Source organism: Lepidochelys olivacea, assembly GCF_965140295.1.
Source record: "Lepidochelys olivacea isolate rLepOli2 genome assembly, chromosome: 5".
Lineage (NCBI taxonomy): Eukaryota > Metazoa > Chordata > Testudines > Cheloniidae > Lepidochelys > Lepidochelys olivacea.
Window position 1 is genome coordinate 18,355,350 of NC_140415.1, and position 17,263 is coordinate 18,372,612.

At 41.2% G+C, this 17,263-nt stretch overlaps 1 protein-coding gene across 2 annotated transcripts in view; it reads left to right on the plus strand.

Annotated features, from left to right (window-relative positions):
• Positions 1-17,263, plus strand: part of DCC (DCC netrin 1 receptor) — a 948,238-nt gene that overhangs the window by 654,320 nt on the left and 276,655 nt on the right. For both annotated transcript variants that reach the window (XM_084629005.1, XM_084629006.1), the window contains exon 9: positions 10,856-11,010. In XM_084629005.1, coding sequence (XP_084485131.1) covers positions 10,856-11,010 — 155 coding nt within the window. The remainder of the gene's footprint in view (positions 1-10,855; positions 11,011-17,263) is intronic.

Below are 17,263 nucleotides of genomic sequence, written 5' to 3' on the forward strand. Positions count from 1 at the left end.
GCATTTGCATGGCACTGTCGTAGCCAGTATCGCAAGATATTTACTTGCCAGATGCGCTAAAGATTCATATGTCCCTTCATGCTTGAACCCCCATTCCAGAGGATATGCATCCATGATGCTGATGGGTTCTGCTCAATAATGATCCAAAGCAGAATGGATGGACACGTTCATTTTCATCATCTGAGTCAGAGGCCCCACCAGCAGAAAGTTAATTTTCTTTTTTTGGTTGTTTGGGTTCTGTAGTTTCTACATCAGAGTGTTGCTCTTTTAAGCCTTCTCAAAGCATGCTCCACACCTTGTCCCTCTCAGATTTTGGAAGTCACTTCAGATTCTTAAACCTTGGGTTTTTAGAAATCTCACATTGGTACCTTCTTTGTGTTTTGTCAAACTGCTGTGAAAGTGTTCTTAAAATGAACAACATGTGCTGGGTTATCATCGAAGAGAGCTATAATATGAAATATATGGTAAAATGTGGGAAAAACAGAACAGGAGACGTACAATTGTCCCCCAAGTAGTTCAGTCACAAATGTAATTAATGCATTCTTTTTTTAACGAGCCTCATCAGCATGGAAGCATGTCCTCTGGAATGGTGGCCCAAGCCTGAAGGGGCATACGATGGTGTAGCATATCTGGCATGTAAATACGTTGCAATGCCAGCCACAAAAGTGCCATGCGAACACCCATTCTCACTTTCAGGTGACATTGTAAATAAGAAGCAGGCAGCAGTATCTCCCGTAAATGTAAACAAACTTCTTCATCTTAGCGATTGGCTGAAGAAGAAGTAGGACTGAGTGGACTTGTAGGCACTAAAGTTTTACATTGTTTTGTTTTTGAGTGCAGTTATGTAACAAAAAAATCTACATTTGTAGGTTACACTTTCACAATAAAGAGATTGTACTACAGTACTTATATGAGGAGAATTGAAAAATACTATTTCTTTTGTTTATCATTTTTACAGTGCAAAGATTTGTAATGAAAATAATAATATAAAGAGAGCACTGTACACTTTTTATTCTGTGTTATAATAGAAATCAATATATTTGAAAATGTAGAAAAACATCCATAAATATTTAATAAATTTCAATTGGTATTCTATTGTTTAACAATGTGATTAATCATGATTAATTGTTTTAGTTAAGCACGTGAGTTAACTGAGATTAATCAACAGCCCCAGTTCAAACCTCTTCCCAAGTGAGATAAGCTTACCAAAAAGAGACACTTTTAGACTGATAAGAAGTTAATGATACTGAGATAGCTGTATCTATGTAACCTGTAAAACTTTTCCATGTAGACATATATACCCATTTACAAAAGTTACTTTGTCACTTAGGAGCCTACCTAGATTGTGAGCAGCTTGTACAGTGCCTGTTCTGTGACTGGGGCTCCTATGAGCTACAATAATACAAATAGTAAATACTATTACTACTATGTCTTACTGAAACTCAATGGGACTGTGGGCTTGTCGAAACTTACCGGGGATCGACACGTGGCGATCCATGCATCGGCAGTCGATTTAGCGGATCTAGTGAAGACCCGCTAAATCGACCGCAGATCACTCTGCTGTCAACTCCTGTACTCCACCAGATCGAGAAGAGTAAGGGGGTCGATGGGAGAGCATTTCCCGTCGACATCGCATAGTGTGGTCCGCACGGTAAGTAGATCTAAGTTACGTTGACTTGAATTACATTATTCACGTAACTAAGTTCTCAAACTTTTTTACTGGTGACCCCTTTCAGATAGTAAGCCTCCGAGTGTGACCCCCTGCTTATAAATTAAAAACACTTTTTTATATATTTAACATGATTATAAATGCTGGAGGCAAAGAGGGGTTTGGGGTGGAGGCTGACAGCTTGTTATTACTCCCCATGAATAACCTCGTGACCCCCTGAGGGGTCCCGACCCCCAGTTTGAGAACCCCTGACGTAACTCAAATTGCATAGCTTAGATTGACTTTTCTCTGCAGTGTAGACAATGCCTTAGGCTCCCAAGTCACTTAGGTGCTTTTGAAAAATTTACTCAAAGTCTTTAAAATTAGTAATGGACTCAAGACACAGAAACTAGCTCTAGATCCAGCTCTTTAATTCCCCCAAAACTCAGGAGCATTTGAACACAGGCTTTAGGTCTGGCATAGTATATAGATTGCAAGGTCTTTTGAGCAGGGCTCTGTTTGTTCTGGGCACTGTGTAGCACATTTTTTCCCTGTGAAAATTCACTCATAATAATAGGGAGTTAGATTCAATATTCAGATCCACACCCTGGTTCAGATTTCAAGTATTCCCCCAAACACTGGGGCTGTTGGCATGATTCAGGCTGAACTGTTTTTAAAACCTGCCTCCAGATTGGACTTTTATTCAGTTATCTTTCCTGATGTAATTTAAACATGCAGGATTTGCTCGCTGGCCATTTGTTTGCATTCCCTCTTCTTTTCATCTTTAATCTTCCATCCCCCACCCACACCCCATCTCTGTCTTTGTCAGGCTGACCCTGGACAAGTTTGGGCATTGATTCATGAAGGCATTTGATCTTTGTGTGGTGTTACATTAGTCACCACAAGGACAGACCCACTGTTTGCTTTTGGCAATTTGTTCATGATCTAATGCAGTGGTCTCCAAAGTGCGGTGAGCTCCTAGACCGCTGAGTCTTTGGCGGCAGGCCGGCGGCAGGCTCTCTCGGCAGCTCTTCTTTTTTTTTTTTGCTTCCCTAGATCTGGCCCTGGGGGTGCGCGATCCAAAAAGTTTGGAGACCACTGATCTAATGCATGTTATTATGAGAAAAAGATTACATTCAGTTCTAATATCACCTCAGAATATGTCTAGTTAACCGTGCACAGTATTCACAGAATTCAGTCTTCCCAGTGGAGAATAAAAAGAGGAATGCTGTATTTATACTGTGATATATATTCCTGTCCAACATTTTCAGCTAGACATGGGCCCAAGAAGCAAAGTCCATGTTTAGATTGGTTTCAGAGTAACAGCCGTGTTAGTCTGTATTCGCAAAAAGAAAAAGAGTACTTGTGGCACCTTAGAGACTAACCAATTTATTTGAGCATAGGCTTTCGTGAGCTACAGCAAGTGAGCTGTAGCTCACGAAAGCCTATGCTCAAATAAATTGGTTAGTCTCTAAGATGCCACAAGTACTCCTTTCCTTCATGTTTAGATTCTAACCCTTCAAATTCTGATTGTGTTTGGATCTGGTATTTTGGTTTGTGCCCATCTTTCTTCTTAGTTATTATTAATAAATCTCAGTTTTTTCTCTGATAAATGAAATTAAGGCCCTGATTTTGCAAAGAGATTGATACTTTTGGAGACAATAGGACTCCCCTTGATGTAAAGGTCTACATAGGGAACATCAGGGCCTACATTAATATTATAAAGGACCAAGGCATTGATTTGTTTTTCTTTTTGGTCACAAATTAACAGGCGCAAAATCTTAAAGCCAGAAAGGCCATCAGATCATCAAAGTCTGACCTGTGTAATACAGGCTATAGAATTTCACTCAGCTACCCCTGTACTGACTAACACATATCTCCCAGAAAGATTTTCATCCTAAAGTTTTTAAAAATTATTCCCAGAGGCACTGTTCATGTTTGTTGTTTTCCTGTTATAATCCATGTCTTTCTGCTACTTCCCAGGAGTGAAGATAGTGGGAGGTACCAAAAAAACTTAAGGTGCTAAAACCTTATTAAATTAATAATATGCATTTCACAGCAAGGAACATTAACATGACTTTTCCACCTTGTAACAACTAATTAGGTGTTTGATACATTGTAAAAGCATTTGTTGCTCACCTAAGAGGTGTATGGGAACAATGTAATTGCATTATTAACCCTGATACACTTATGTAAGATGATCTACATTCACCTTTGGAAATTACATATTGTAGGCTCCATCTTATAAACAAGTGAATCACATTAGAAACTGTTGTTTATTTTACACATGAATGTTGTGGTCTAGATTTTCAAAAACTGATTGCCTAAAGTTAAAGGCTCCTGATTTCAGTGGGAGCTGCTGGATCCTCCTCACTATCTGTGGTACTTCATATAGCCCACATTACCGTAGTATCTGAGCACCTCACAATTGTCAGTGTATTTATCCTCACAACACTCCTATGAGGTAGGGTAGTGCTATTATCCCCACTTTATATATGGAGAACTGAGGCAGAGAAAAACTAAGTGACTTGCCCAAGGTTATACAGGAAGGCTGTCACAGAGCAGGTACCTGAACCGAGGTCTCCGAAGTCCTAGCCTAGTGCCCTAACAGATGCTCATCCTTCTCATATGAAAATCAAATCACTTATGTAGGTGCTGAAGTAAGAATATAGGATTTGAAAGCATAAATCAGGAGTTCAGGATCCTGACACAGGGAAGAAAGGTAAGCAGCAGAATACGGACCCTGGACTTCAGGAAAGCAGACTTCGACTCCCTCAGGGAACTGATGGGTAGGATCCCCTGGGGGAATAATATGAAGGGGAAAGGAGTCCAGGAGAGCTGGCTGTATTTCAAGGAATCCCTATTGAGGTTACAGGGACAAACCATCCCGATGTGTCGAAAGAATAGTAAATATGGCAGGCGACCAGCTTGGCTTAACAGTGAAATCCTTGCGGATCTTAAACATAAAAAAGAAGCTTACAAGAAGTGGAAGATTGGACAAATGACCAGGGAAGAGTATAAAAATATTGCTCGGGCATGTAGGAATGAAATCAGGAGGGCCAAATCACACCTGGAGCTGCAGCTAGCAAGAGATGTTAAGAGTAACAAGAAGGGTTTCTTCAGGTATGTTGGCAACAAGAAGAAAGCCAAGGAAAGTGTGGGCCCCTTAATGAATGAGGGAGGCAACCTAGTGACAGGATGTGGAAAAAGCTAATGTACTCAATGCTTTTTTTGCCTCTGTCTTCACGAACAAGGTCAACTCCCAGACTGCTGCGCTGGGCATCACAGCAAGGGGAGTAGGTGGCCAGCCCTCTGTGGAGAAAGAAGTGGTTAGGGACTATTTAGAAAAGCTGGACGTGCACAAGTCCATGGGGCCGGATGTGTTGCATCCAAGAGTGCTAAAGGAATTGGCGGCTGTGATTGCAGAGCTATTGGCCATTATCTTGGAAAACTTGTGGCGAACGGGGGAAGTCCCGGATGACTGGAAAAAGGCTAATGTAGTGCCAATCTTTGAAAAAGGGAAGAAGGAGGATCCTGGGAATTACAGGCCAGTCAGCCTCACCTCAGTTCCCGGAAAAATCATGGATCAGGTCCTCAAGGAATCAATCCTGAAGCACTTACACGAGAGGAAAGTGAACAGGAGCAGTCAGCATGGATTCACCAAGGGAAGGTCATGCCTGACTAATCTCATCGCCTTCTATGATGAGATTACTGGTTCTGTGGATGAAGGGAAAGCAGTGGATGTATTGTTTCTTGACTTTAGCAAAGCTTTTGACACGGTCTCCCACAGTATTCTTGTTAGCAAGTTAAAGAAGTATGGGCTGGATGAATGCACTATAAGGTGGGTAGAAAGTTGGCTAGATTGTCGGGCTCAACGGGTAGTGATCAATGGTTCCATGTCTAGTTGGCAGCCGGTATCAAGTGGAGTGCCCCAAGGGTTGGTCCTGGGGCTAGTTTTGTTCAATATCTTCATAAGTGATCTGGAGGATGGTGTGGATTGCACTCTCAGCAAATTTGCGGATGATACTAAACTAGGAGGAGTGGTAGATACACTAGAGGGCAGGGATAGGATACAGAGGGACCTAGACAAATTGGAGGATTGGGCCAAAAGAAATCTGATGAGGTTCAATAAGGATAAGTGCAGGGTCCTGCACTTAGGACGGAAGAACCCAATGCACCGCTACAGACTAGGGACCGAATGGCTAGGCAGCAGTTCTGCGGAAAAGGACCTAGGGGTGACAGTGGACGAGAAGCTGGATATGAGTCAACAGTGTGCCCTTGTTGCCAAGAAGGCCAATGGCATTTTGGGATGTATAAGTAGGGGCATAGCCAGCAGATCGAGGGACGTGATCGTTCCCCTTTATTCGACATTGGTGAGGCCTCATCTGAAGTACTGTGTCCAGTTTTGGGCCCTGCACTACAAGAAGGATGTGGAAAAATTGGAGAGAGTCCAGCGAAGGGCAACAAAAATGATTAGGGGTCTGGAACACATGACTTATGAGGAGAAGCTCAGGGAACTGGGATTGTTTAGTCTGCAGAAGAGAAGAATGAGGGGGGATTTGATAGCTGCTTTCAACTACCTGAGAGGTGGTTCCAAAGAGGATGGTTCTAGACTATTCTCAGTGGTAGAAGAGGACAGGACAAGGAGTAATGGTCTCAAGTTGCAGTGGGGGAGGTTTAGGTTGGATATTAGGAAAAACTTTTTCACTAGGAGGGTGGTGAAACACTGGAATGCGTTACCTAGGGAGGTGGTAGAATCTCCGTCCTTAGAAGTTTTTAAGGTCAGGCTTGATAAAGCCCTGGCTGGATGATTTATTTGGGGATTGGTCCTGTTTTGAGCAGGGGGTTGGACTAGATGACCTCCTGAGGTCCCTTCCAACCCTGATATTCTATGATTCTATGATTCTAATTTAGAACACCGGTTTTTGAACATCTATCTAGCTGTCTGTCTAGCTATCTTATGGCTTTATACTACTGCCCATCACCATAGTATTGGGTTGCCTCCCATGTGAACTTGAAAGCAATTATAAAGTCCCGAATGGATTTCATGAATCTCAGCCCTTCTTTCTTTGTTATTTTTCCCACGTTAAATCCTGAGGTCCTTGCTTGGGTTATTACTCAGTCCTTACGCAGTCAAGTTTGGAAAATTTACTTTTGCTATGGTACATTTCTTATTTTTTGAAGTTAGGAGAAAGTGGGGGAAGCATAAAAGCACTCCTTAGATTTTATAAAACAATACATCAGCTAGTCTCAGGTCATTAATCTGGGATATAAGACATATAGGAAAATTATGTATTGCAGTTGCAAAAAGAACATTTCTAGACTCAGATGTCAGGTTTCTAATACTTTATTTGGAAGACATCCTCAATACGACAGCTGGAAACCCCCCAAAATAGGAATTAGACAAATAATGGAACCTGCCATAATATAATACTGTCCATCTTTTCTAGCATATAAAGAGGAAAGTATTGGTTAGTATAGAGCAAGCTAGCCAGGAACGGGAACACCTTAGACTGTGTTTTTTCAAAGAGCCTAAGGGAGTTAGACACCCAAATACCACTGAAATTCAATGGAGGATGTGTACCTAAATCTCTGAGGTGCCTTTGAAAGTCCTAGCCAGAATCACTATCTGCGTATTGATCACTTGTTCTGACAGGCCTAATTCTGAATGGATTAAGATGTGAACAGTAGGCTGAGATGTAGGTCTGAGAAACAAAATAGTTATAAATCCCACCCTGGTCTGTGTCCAATGGGCCTGATTCTTCATTGTTTTGCAGAGGACAAAACGCTACTTTGTCAGCATTTTCACGCACGCCATTGGTAGCATTTTGCACCCAATTTGCACAGACTACACAAGTTGTAAAGCAGCAGAGATTCAGGCCCTTTAAGCCTAAAGTGTAGATTTGATACACTTATACCGTTATTAGGGGAAATAACGGTACTCAGCAGGCAAAATAGGCTCTTCAGTTCCTTGACTGGAGTTCTACATAACAGGGAAAGAAAATTCAAGTATTTCCTTTTCATATTACTTGGAATAGATTTGTTGCAGAAGTGCTGGAGGCTGTGTATCATCCCTAATGTGCTGTGTATTGTCCCTAATGTGTGTAAGATGGACATCACTGCAGGTAGCATTGCCACAGATGAAGATAAACAGATATTAAAAGCAAATACACACATCAAAAGTTCTAGAGGAGCTGCTGAACTTAAGAGAAGTTTCATTTTTTGAGATTTAGGTGAATAGAATTTCCCATTTTTGCTTCATCTCTGTTTTCCTTTTATCACTTCCTTTCTACTGTTTTGTGCGTTGAAGGGCCTCTTCTGTTACTTATTTATCTCCACAAAAAAGTGGTTCTCATAGGCAATAGCAATACGTGTCTGACCATCCCACAGCTCACTGAAGTTATTTTTTTTCTTCATTTTTTACTGTTGTGAATTCCCACATTGCAAAGAATTAATGTAAAGGTTGTTATGGGCTAGATTCTGCATTGACATGAATCTCTTGCTACCTCACTGACTTCAGCGGAGTTGCACTCAGGGTCAATAAGCCTGGAATATGGCTTATTTTGGTTTTGAGTTCAACAGATTCCATTTCCCAAAAGAAGGGAGTAGCTTGGTTCTGGATTCCACCAGAATAATAATAGAATTTGGAGATGGAAGAGACCAGGGGTGAAGAGGGTTTGGGTTGGTCAAGCACAGATCTACTTCCTCTGCTAAAAGCAAAGGGAGAGCTCCCCTCCTCTTCCCATTTTGGAGGAGCAGCTCTACTCCACAGCTCTCTGGCCCATGTAACAGGAAATTGACCTGGTGCTTTTTATCTGCTTGCACCATTAGAAGAGACCTATGGTCCCCACTATCTCCTATGTAGGACTTTGCTGGTTTGCTCCGTAGACTATATTCACCAGTGCTTTGTCTGAATGAAGCAGAGCAAGGACTTGAACCTGCCCCCCCCCAAGTGCTCTAATCTAGAGAGACAGACTGACACTGCAGCCTGGTGGTTAGGAAAGTAGTGTTGACATAGTCCTGCCAAAGTAGAAGAAAAAGTGATCACTGATAAAGTTTGCAGATGACAGGGGGTCTGGATCGCTTGATAAATCAGGCGCAAGCAAGTAATATGTGTTTTAATACGACTAAGTGTAAATGTATACATCTAGGAACACAGAATGTAGGCCATGCTTTCAGATGGGGGACTCTATCCTAGGAAGCAGTCAGTCTGAAAAAGATTTGGGGGTCATAGTGGACAATCAGCTGAACTTGAACTCCCACTGTAATGCTGTGGCCAAAAGAGCTAATGCAATTCTGAGATGCATAAACAGGAATCTTGAATAGGAGTAGAGAAGTTATTTTACCTCTGTATTTGGCACTAGTGCAACTGTTGCTGCAATAGTGTGTTCGGTTCTGGTGCTCACAATTCAGGAAGGATGTTCATATATTGTAAAGGGTTCAGAGAAAACTCATAAGAATTATTAGAGCATTAGAAAACCTGCCTTATAGTGATAGACTCAAAGAGCTCCATTTATTTGGCATAACAAAGAAAAGATTAAGGGATCACTTGATTACAGTCTGTAAGTATCTACATGGGGAACAAGAACTCTTCAGTCTATCAGAGAAAGGTACAACAGAATACAGTGGCTGGAAGTTGAAGTTAGACAAATTCAGATTGTAAATAAGGTGTAAATTTTGACAGTGTGGGTAATTAACCATTGGAACAATGTAGCAAAGGTCATGGTGGAATCTCCATCAATGACCTTGTTTAAATCAAGATTGGATGTTTTCCTATAAGATCTGCTGTAGAAATTATTCTGGGGAAGTTCTGTGGCCTGGCCTATGCAGAGGGTCAGCGTAGATGATCACTATAGTTCCTTCTGGCCTCGGAATCTGTGAAGGTGAGGTTCTAGGGAGCCCAAACACCAAGCCTGAACCCACTAAGCCTTCACTGTTTCTCAAAATCAGAAGAGTCTATCCCTCTGTGGCTTTCAAGCCACAGTCTAGCATAGGGAAGTATGGAGGAGCACTGCCCTCAGAGGCACTGGGCCTGGAGTATTCCCAATGCCTCTAAGAATGCAGGGTGTTTCCACACAGCTGTGGTCACAGCAGTTCCTTTCTCAAGGTGTAACATGCTCTCCTGATGCTGGCTTCTGTCTATTGATCAGTAGGAAAGGACATGAAACAATGGCTTCCTCCTGCCCTATTTAGGGAGTCCAATGCCACCAACAGACACACCCTTAGTCTTTGTGTACTTAGAGGCCAGGATCAGTAACCTGGCTAGAATCTGAGAAGATGTGCGAAGGAAGAAGGACTCCTTTTATTCTCTCTCCCAGCTTTGGGTACATGCACAAGACCAACCATAGTCTTATCTTATGGGACTGAGGCTAAAATCCTTATTCAGTTCGTAAACAGGCCACACTCCCAGATACTTTTTGCAATATATCACCCTTAATCTGTGTGCTCAACTGCTGTTGACAGCCATGGGAATTGCACATATGTATCAGAGACTGTTTGTCTTCCTAGGATATGAGAACACCACTTAATAATCTCTGTGCTATTTTTGCCAAGACGCTAAAAGAGCTAAGTGGGGCAGAGCGCAAACTTTACAAATTTGCCTTCTTTTCAGACCTTTGTAATGGAGACGGAATCAATCAAATGGATACACTTCATCTCTGTGTGATCTCTTTGCATTAGCTACAGTAACTGACGCCACTGAACACAGCACTGCTAGCTGGGTGGTGGTATACTTTTGTCCCCATTGTCATCAAGAAGGCACATCTGTTAGCGGCACTGACAAAACAAGTTGTAGAACATCAGAACCTGTTTTTCTGTCATTAGCCCAGTGTTTATGATCCAGTACACATCTCACCCTCAAGATCACAGATGTTTCTGTTTATTGAACAGCTATTTGTTTCCCATCAGTTTCCATTTCCTATTGTATTAAGGCAGGGAAGGAACCAGAAGATTGTGTTGCTTATTAAGTGTTTATAATAGAACATTTCTGAGGTTCTGGTAGTTCTTGCAGCATTTATCTTGGGCCCCGTCGCATGAGTTAATTTGTAATATAATGCTTCAGGCACCTAAAAGAAACTCTATAGCCCAAAGTCAGAGTTAAAAGAATTAGCGACACTTTGCTAGCTTGCCAAGTATTATTAAATAAGTATTGCTTGGAAGGCTATGTTAATTTTAAAGTTATTTTGCTGTGCTAATGTCTTTACTTAGGGAACGGGCACAGAATACAACACAGTCTGAGACACTTCAGCTTACAGTGGGAAATCTGAAACCAGAGGAGACCTACACGTTCCGAGTGGTGGCATACAATGAATGGGGACCAGGAGAGAGCTCGCAATCCATCAAGGTTGCCACGCAGCCTGAATGTAAGTATGCGGTATAATGGTGTTTCCAAGTTAGATAGAGTTAGTAATGATCTACTTCTGCAGCAGCTCTGCATTTGTCATGCTGAATTTCTTTAAAGTTTACAAATAATTCTTCATTATAAATATTAGTAACAGAGTCCATATGGATGGTCAAAATAAACTTCCCTCTATTTTCATTGTAATATAATATATGTTCTTACAATGTATTTTCAAAATATTTGATCTGATCAGTGAATTGTTTATTAGATTTGAACAGTACGGTATATTGTTAGTTGGTGTGTTGACTTTGTATTGTGTGTGTCTCTCTCTCTCTCTCACACACACAGTATTTCTCACACTTTATATACAGGGTGAAATACTAGTCTCCTTGAAGGGCATGGAAAATTTTCCAGTTGCTAGATGTTTAATCTATTCATAGTTAATTGGAAATATTTTTATTAGTCTTCAGTATATTTTGGAGCTTCTTTGCAGGGCCTTGCACTTTCTTCTCTGTTTTCTCCAGCTGTAAATATTTGCACACATGTTTCATCCTCAGAAGGAAGATAAACTTTCTTTAGTTCAGAGTATTCTGCAATATGTCAGGGTTGTCCCACTTAGCCAATCAGTGTCCCAGAGAAAGGGACCCAGGCTGGACCAATTTTTGATTTTCACAGCACCACCAATTGGTAGGTCAACTTTATTGTCAGAAGGGGAATCTTCTTTAGTTTGTAACACATTTTGCCTCAGTGGAAAGGGTTAAATGGGGTTTCCTGATTTACTGTTGCAAGTGACTTGTTGCCCATCTAAGTGAAGGAGATGTGGCTTTTTGTGGCTTTTTGTGGTGGGGGGAAATAGACTGAGGTCTTGGAGACAAGTCTCTTGAGATGCCAAGATTCTTGAGAAGGCTTAGCTGGATTTTATACTGTTGAATTCTGCATTCCTTTTGTGAATAAAATCAAATCCAGGAAAGGGCTACCTTCAGCCCAACTACAACATGTGTGGAATGTCTTTGGAATGGACTGGAGAAACCACATGTACACACTGGGTGTGTTAATCAGGAGAAAAAACCAAGATACTCTCATTTGTGATCATTACAAACAAACAAACAAACAAACAACCCCTCTCTCCCTCCACCACCACAGCACAAGTAGGGATGTTAGTGCAGGACCAATGCCAACTTGGGAAATTACATTCAGCTTCCCTAAAGTTCTCCTGAACTGCAGATTTGTTTGGGCAAAGTATTCTACATTTCCTGCCATGAAACTCTTTTGCAGTGCTGTTTTGTCTTGTTATTCCCCTGCTGTGGTCCACCAGAGGTGGCTGCATTTCAGCCCTGAGTGAGGAGAAATCAGGTTGAAAATCACTTTATAAATATGAAAAGCAATTTGATATCCTTTGATGCAAGGTGCTATGTAAATTAGTTATTATCATGTTATTTACTCCTTCACCTAACACAAGAAGTAGGGGTCACCCAATGAAATTAATAGGCATCAGATTTAAAACAGACACTTCTTCACACAATGCACAGTCAACCTGTGGAACTCTTTGCCAGGGGATGTTGTGAAGGCCAAAACTATAACAGGTTGAAAAAATATCTACATAAGTTCATGGAGTATAGATCCATCAATGGCTATTAGCCAGGATGGGCAGGGATGCGACTCCATGCTCTGAGTGTCCCTAGCTTCTGTTTTCCAGAAGCCAGGAGTGGACCACAGGGGATGGATCACTTGATGATTGCCTGTTCTGTTCATTCCCTCTGGGGCACCTGGCACTGGCCACTGTCAGAAGACAGGATACTGGGCTAGATGGACCATTGGTCTGACCCAGTATGGCCATTTTTATGTTCCTTTTAACCATTAATTTATATATATATATATATATATATATATATATATAAATTTAAAAAATTACAATAATGTATCTATCAAGAAAGCACATTCATAAGAGATCCTTGCATAAACATGCACCAACACTTCCTAGTGTTGCTCTTAGTGTATGTGAAGCTCAAATAACATAGGGACTCCTACAGTATTTAATAGAATTTCTCTCCTATTCAGTAACTTGAAGGTTGCTCCAAAGTATCAGAATTTGATGGTTGGAGAAAATATATTTTCCCATCATTATTTTTCCCCCCTTGACAAAATGATGTTATCATTTCAAAACAACTCTCTTCTATGCTGGAATTCAGTCAGTATCTATGTTGCTGTCTCCTGGAACATGATGTAGCTATTGTACAATAAAATATACAGCTGCACTACAAATTGAATACCAAGATATCTGTGTTATTTGAAAATATCAGAAGTATTATGCAATCTAGCTTTGTTAAGAAATAAAAACCAGTGAAAAAGGACATCTGAAATGCATGTCTGTCAATGACTGTTTCTAAAAGTGCATACAGTTTCTCAGTAATCAGTTTAAGAGATCAACAAGCACAAGTTCCAGCTTTTGAAATAATCATCCAAAATATATGGGATGGATTTATATGAAGGTCTTTGTCTCCAGATTAAATCTTCCTTTGGACTAAACTCCAACCCCTTTTCCTCTGCTTTTGATGGTGTATAATTTCACAACTGTATTATCAGTCAAGATTTAAATCCCTGCCCGCTTAAGTTGTCTAATCTTTTCATACCACATGTGGAGACTTTGTGAGTTATTATTTTGACTCTTCAAGATGCTATTAGAGCAGCCGAGCAGCAGAGAGTACAGAAATTTGTCTAGTTCTAGCTTGGAGGGTTGAGCTTTTCTGTGTTTGTTGAAGGTAGCCTCCCTGCTGGGGCACCAACTCCATTATCTTCACCACCGTTAGCTATTAAGACACGTGTCAGGGTTCTCTCCCCACTCTGAACCCTAGGGTACAGACATGGGGACCCGCATGAGAGACCCCCAAGCTTATTTCTACCAGCTTAGGTTAAAAACACCCCAAGGCACAAATTTTCCCTTGTATCTTGGATTAGGTAGCGCTGCCACCACCAAGTGATTTAGACCAACTCAGGGAAAGGACCACTTGGATTTCCTACTCCCCCCTAATATCTCCCCCCCCTTCACCCCCTTTCCTGGGAGGCTTGAGAATAAACAAGATGAGCACAGACCAACCTTGGGGTTTTTTAGGACAACTAAAAAAAACCCCAATCAGATTCTAAAAGAAACAGAACTTTATTACAAAGAAAAAAGGTAAAAGAAGCACCTCTGTAAAATTAGAATGGAATATAATCTTACAGGGCAATTGGATTAAAAAACTCAGAGGATTTCCCTCTGGGCCAAACTTACAGTTACAAAAAGTTACAAAAAGAAAACCAGGAATACACGTTCCTCTCAGCACAGAGAAAATCACAAGCCAAAACAAAAATAAGCTAACGATTCCCTTGCTAGTACTTACTAATTCTAATGAAGTTGGATTGCTGGCTTCCTTGATCAGTGTCTGGCAAGCACACACAACAGACAGACCAAAACCTTCCCACCCCCTCGCTCCCCAAGATTTGAAAGTATCTTGTTCCCTTATTGGTCCTTTTGGTCAGGTGCCAGCCAGGTTACCTGAGCTTCTTAACCGTTTACAGGTACAAGGATTTTGTGCCTCAGGCCAGGAGGGATTTTCTAGTACTGTATACAGGAAGGTTGTTACCCATCCCTTTATATTTATGACACATGCCTTTTAATAACCCTGTTTCTCTGTGATGTGTGTATTGGAAGAGGTTGGAAAAAGAAAAGATTAATAGGGAGACGTGTCAATATACAGTTAAATAATTTGATTGATTTACTGCTTAACTGTCATGTAATTTGCAGCCTGTAAACATTGCCTTTGATCATCTGCAGTCTAATGGAATCCTTTTACTTTGCAATTACATTTAACCTTCCATGCAAGAGTCTTAAAGGGCTTGATAAGGAATAATTAATTAAGCCTTACTACATCCCTCTGAGGTAGGGAAGTATTATTATACCTACTTAACTGCAGCACAGAGGCCCATCTGTGTAGCCATATGTTCAACCCCCCCCCCCCACACACACACACACTGCATGGTGCAGAAGGGAGCAAATCCACTGAAAAGCCAGTGATCCCACACAGGGAGGAAGGTGGCTAAGTGGATGCCCCCATTCATGGAGCCCAGCCACTTTGCCCCCTCCACAAAATAGCCACATAGTCTGTTGACAATGGAAAAGTGGGTGAGCTCAATGTTTGGGAGGAGGGGCTGCATTATATGGCATTCTCCTCCTCCAGAAACCAAACCAACCACAGGCTGAAGAGTTATAGCTGCTTGAGACAGGATTAACTGTCTGCTGCACACTCTGGGCCAATCCAGCCTCTCCACACCCATGGAAGTCCCTCTAGCTGCCAAATCAGTGTAGTGTGGCTGCTGTGAGCACTGCTGCTAGAAGTCGGAGGGCCCGACATCTATAAAATTAAGTAAGATGAACATATCATTTCAGAGAGGCATGGTTAACTAGACCTGACTTTGCAGATCAACTATGTATTATTGAAAAAAGTGTAGGACTGCCTGCTGCTGCTGCTTTAGATTAAAGAAATGCAATTGTGTGAAGTGAGAAATGAAAGAGTGAAATACTGGTCACAATCAGTAATTTTCAACAGATGTTGTGAGTGATAAAGATCCACAGACTAAAGGTTTTACGGTTAGAGTGGAAGATTGCTATATCTCAGTACATATCTATTGTGATTGGAAATGAGATAAGTGCAATCAAGGGAAGTGGTTGTGTGGTCTTTGTCAGCAGGACTGGAGGCCAGTTTTTCAGGGAAGATGAATTACTGTAGGTAATCCGTTCTCCTTAACATAATCATATGAATCTCTACATCCATGAGTCTAGGTCTTAAAGGGTCTCAGCAGTGTAACCGCTTTTCTGTGGCAGTTTATTGTGATCCTCGTTATGACAGAGCTGAAAGGCAGGGCATTTCCATTATCTGAGAGGTCACTTAGTACTGGAAGAGAGTGCTACAGGGCTGACTGTAATATATTGTAACAGTACATTTCTCACTATTCAAGGCAGATTTGAGAAAGGAGAAAGATAATGTAATTTAGAGGAAGGACTGGCATTTGTTTAATATATTTTCCATGAGCAGTCGCAGGATGAAGGAGCTTTTCTGGTTCTATTGGTTGTGGACCTGATCTTCTGAGGTGCTGAATCTCTTCTACAAGGTGCAGGGCACCTTCTTCTCTGCAAGGGGAGTTGAAAGTCCTCAGTGTTTTCAGGATCAGGTCAATTGAGTAAAAAATAGGAGGCCAGATCCTTCTCCTATTGAAGTCAGTGGCTTCAGTGGGAGAAGGATCGAACTCTGAATAAAAGCCTTAGGCTTGGCCTCGTGATAAAAACCATTATTCCCTAATAAATCAGGAGGAAACTGATAAACAGGAGGAGCTAATCCACTCTGTTATAATCCATCATCCAAATCTGCATTTTCAGTATCAAAGATGAACTATCACTATATTTATGATTGCTAAAAAAAAATCATTATGGAAAGAGTTGCAGTAATTTATTTGAACACTTACAGGGTCTGCTCCACCCTAGGCATAAGCAAATCTCCATTAATTTTAAAAAAATGTGTTTTGGAGTAATGGAAGCAGATAAAAACAGGCTTGAAGTGTTTGATTCTATGTTCTGGCCTTCTTCTATTATAAAAAATAATCAAATGAATAACTGTTGTGACAGGACATACTGTGATTATCAAGGGAGTGATATTCAGTTCTAAATCCCTCTTTGTCCCCATGGTAGAAACAGTAAGTGTGGAGTAGCTACTTTCAGGTTTTTCCTGGAGGCCAAGGAAAAGCCAGCTTTTCGTTTAAGTGGGTCTTTAATCTGTTGTTTGATTTTCCTCAGGGAAACATCCACCTGTTGAAATGAGCCAAATATGTGGTCAAACATCAATGACAACACAGAACTGTCTTGATTATTCAGAGAGCATTTCAGAGCACACATACGTATTATCAAGAGGAGACAAACACTCAGGCCAAATTTCTCACAATTGGATGCCTATGTTAGGCCTTTCAATCCAGCTCTCTGATTTTTTGAGGATGCTGTCTCCACATATCCTGTGAGATTTGTCAGTTCACAGCACTTCAGAGATTCAGGCTCCTGAGGCCCTAATCCTGCCGGCCTCATTATTCTCGTCATACTGCTCTACCAAACTGCTCCCTCCTAGCACTATTAGTTGTGGATTTGTGTGTGGTAGCTGTCAAGGTTCCTCCCCCACTCTGAACTCTAGGGTACAGATGTGGGGACCTGCATGAAAAACCTCCTAAGCTTATCTTTACCAGCTTAGGTCAAAACT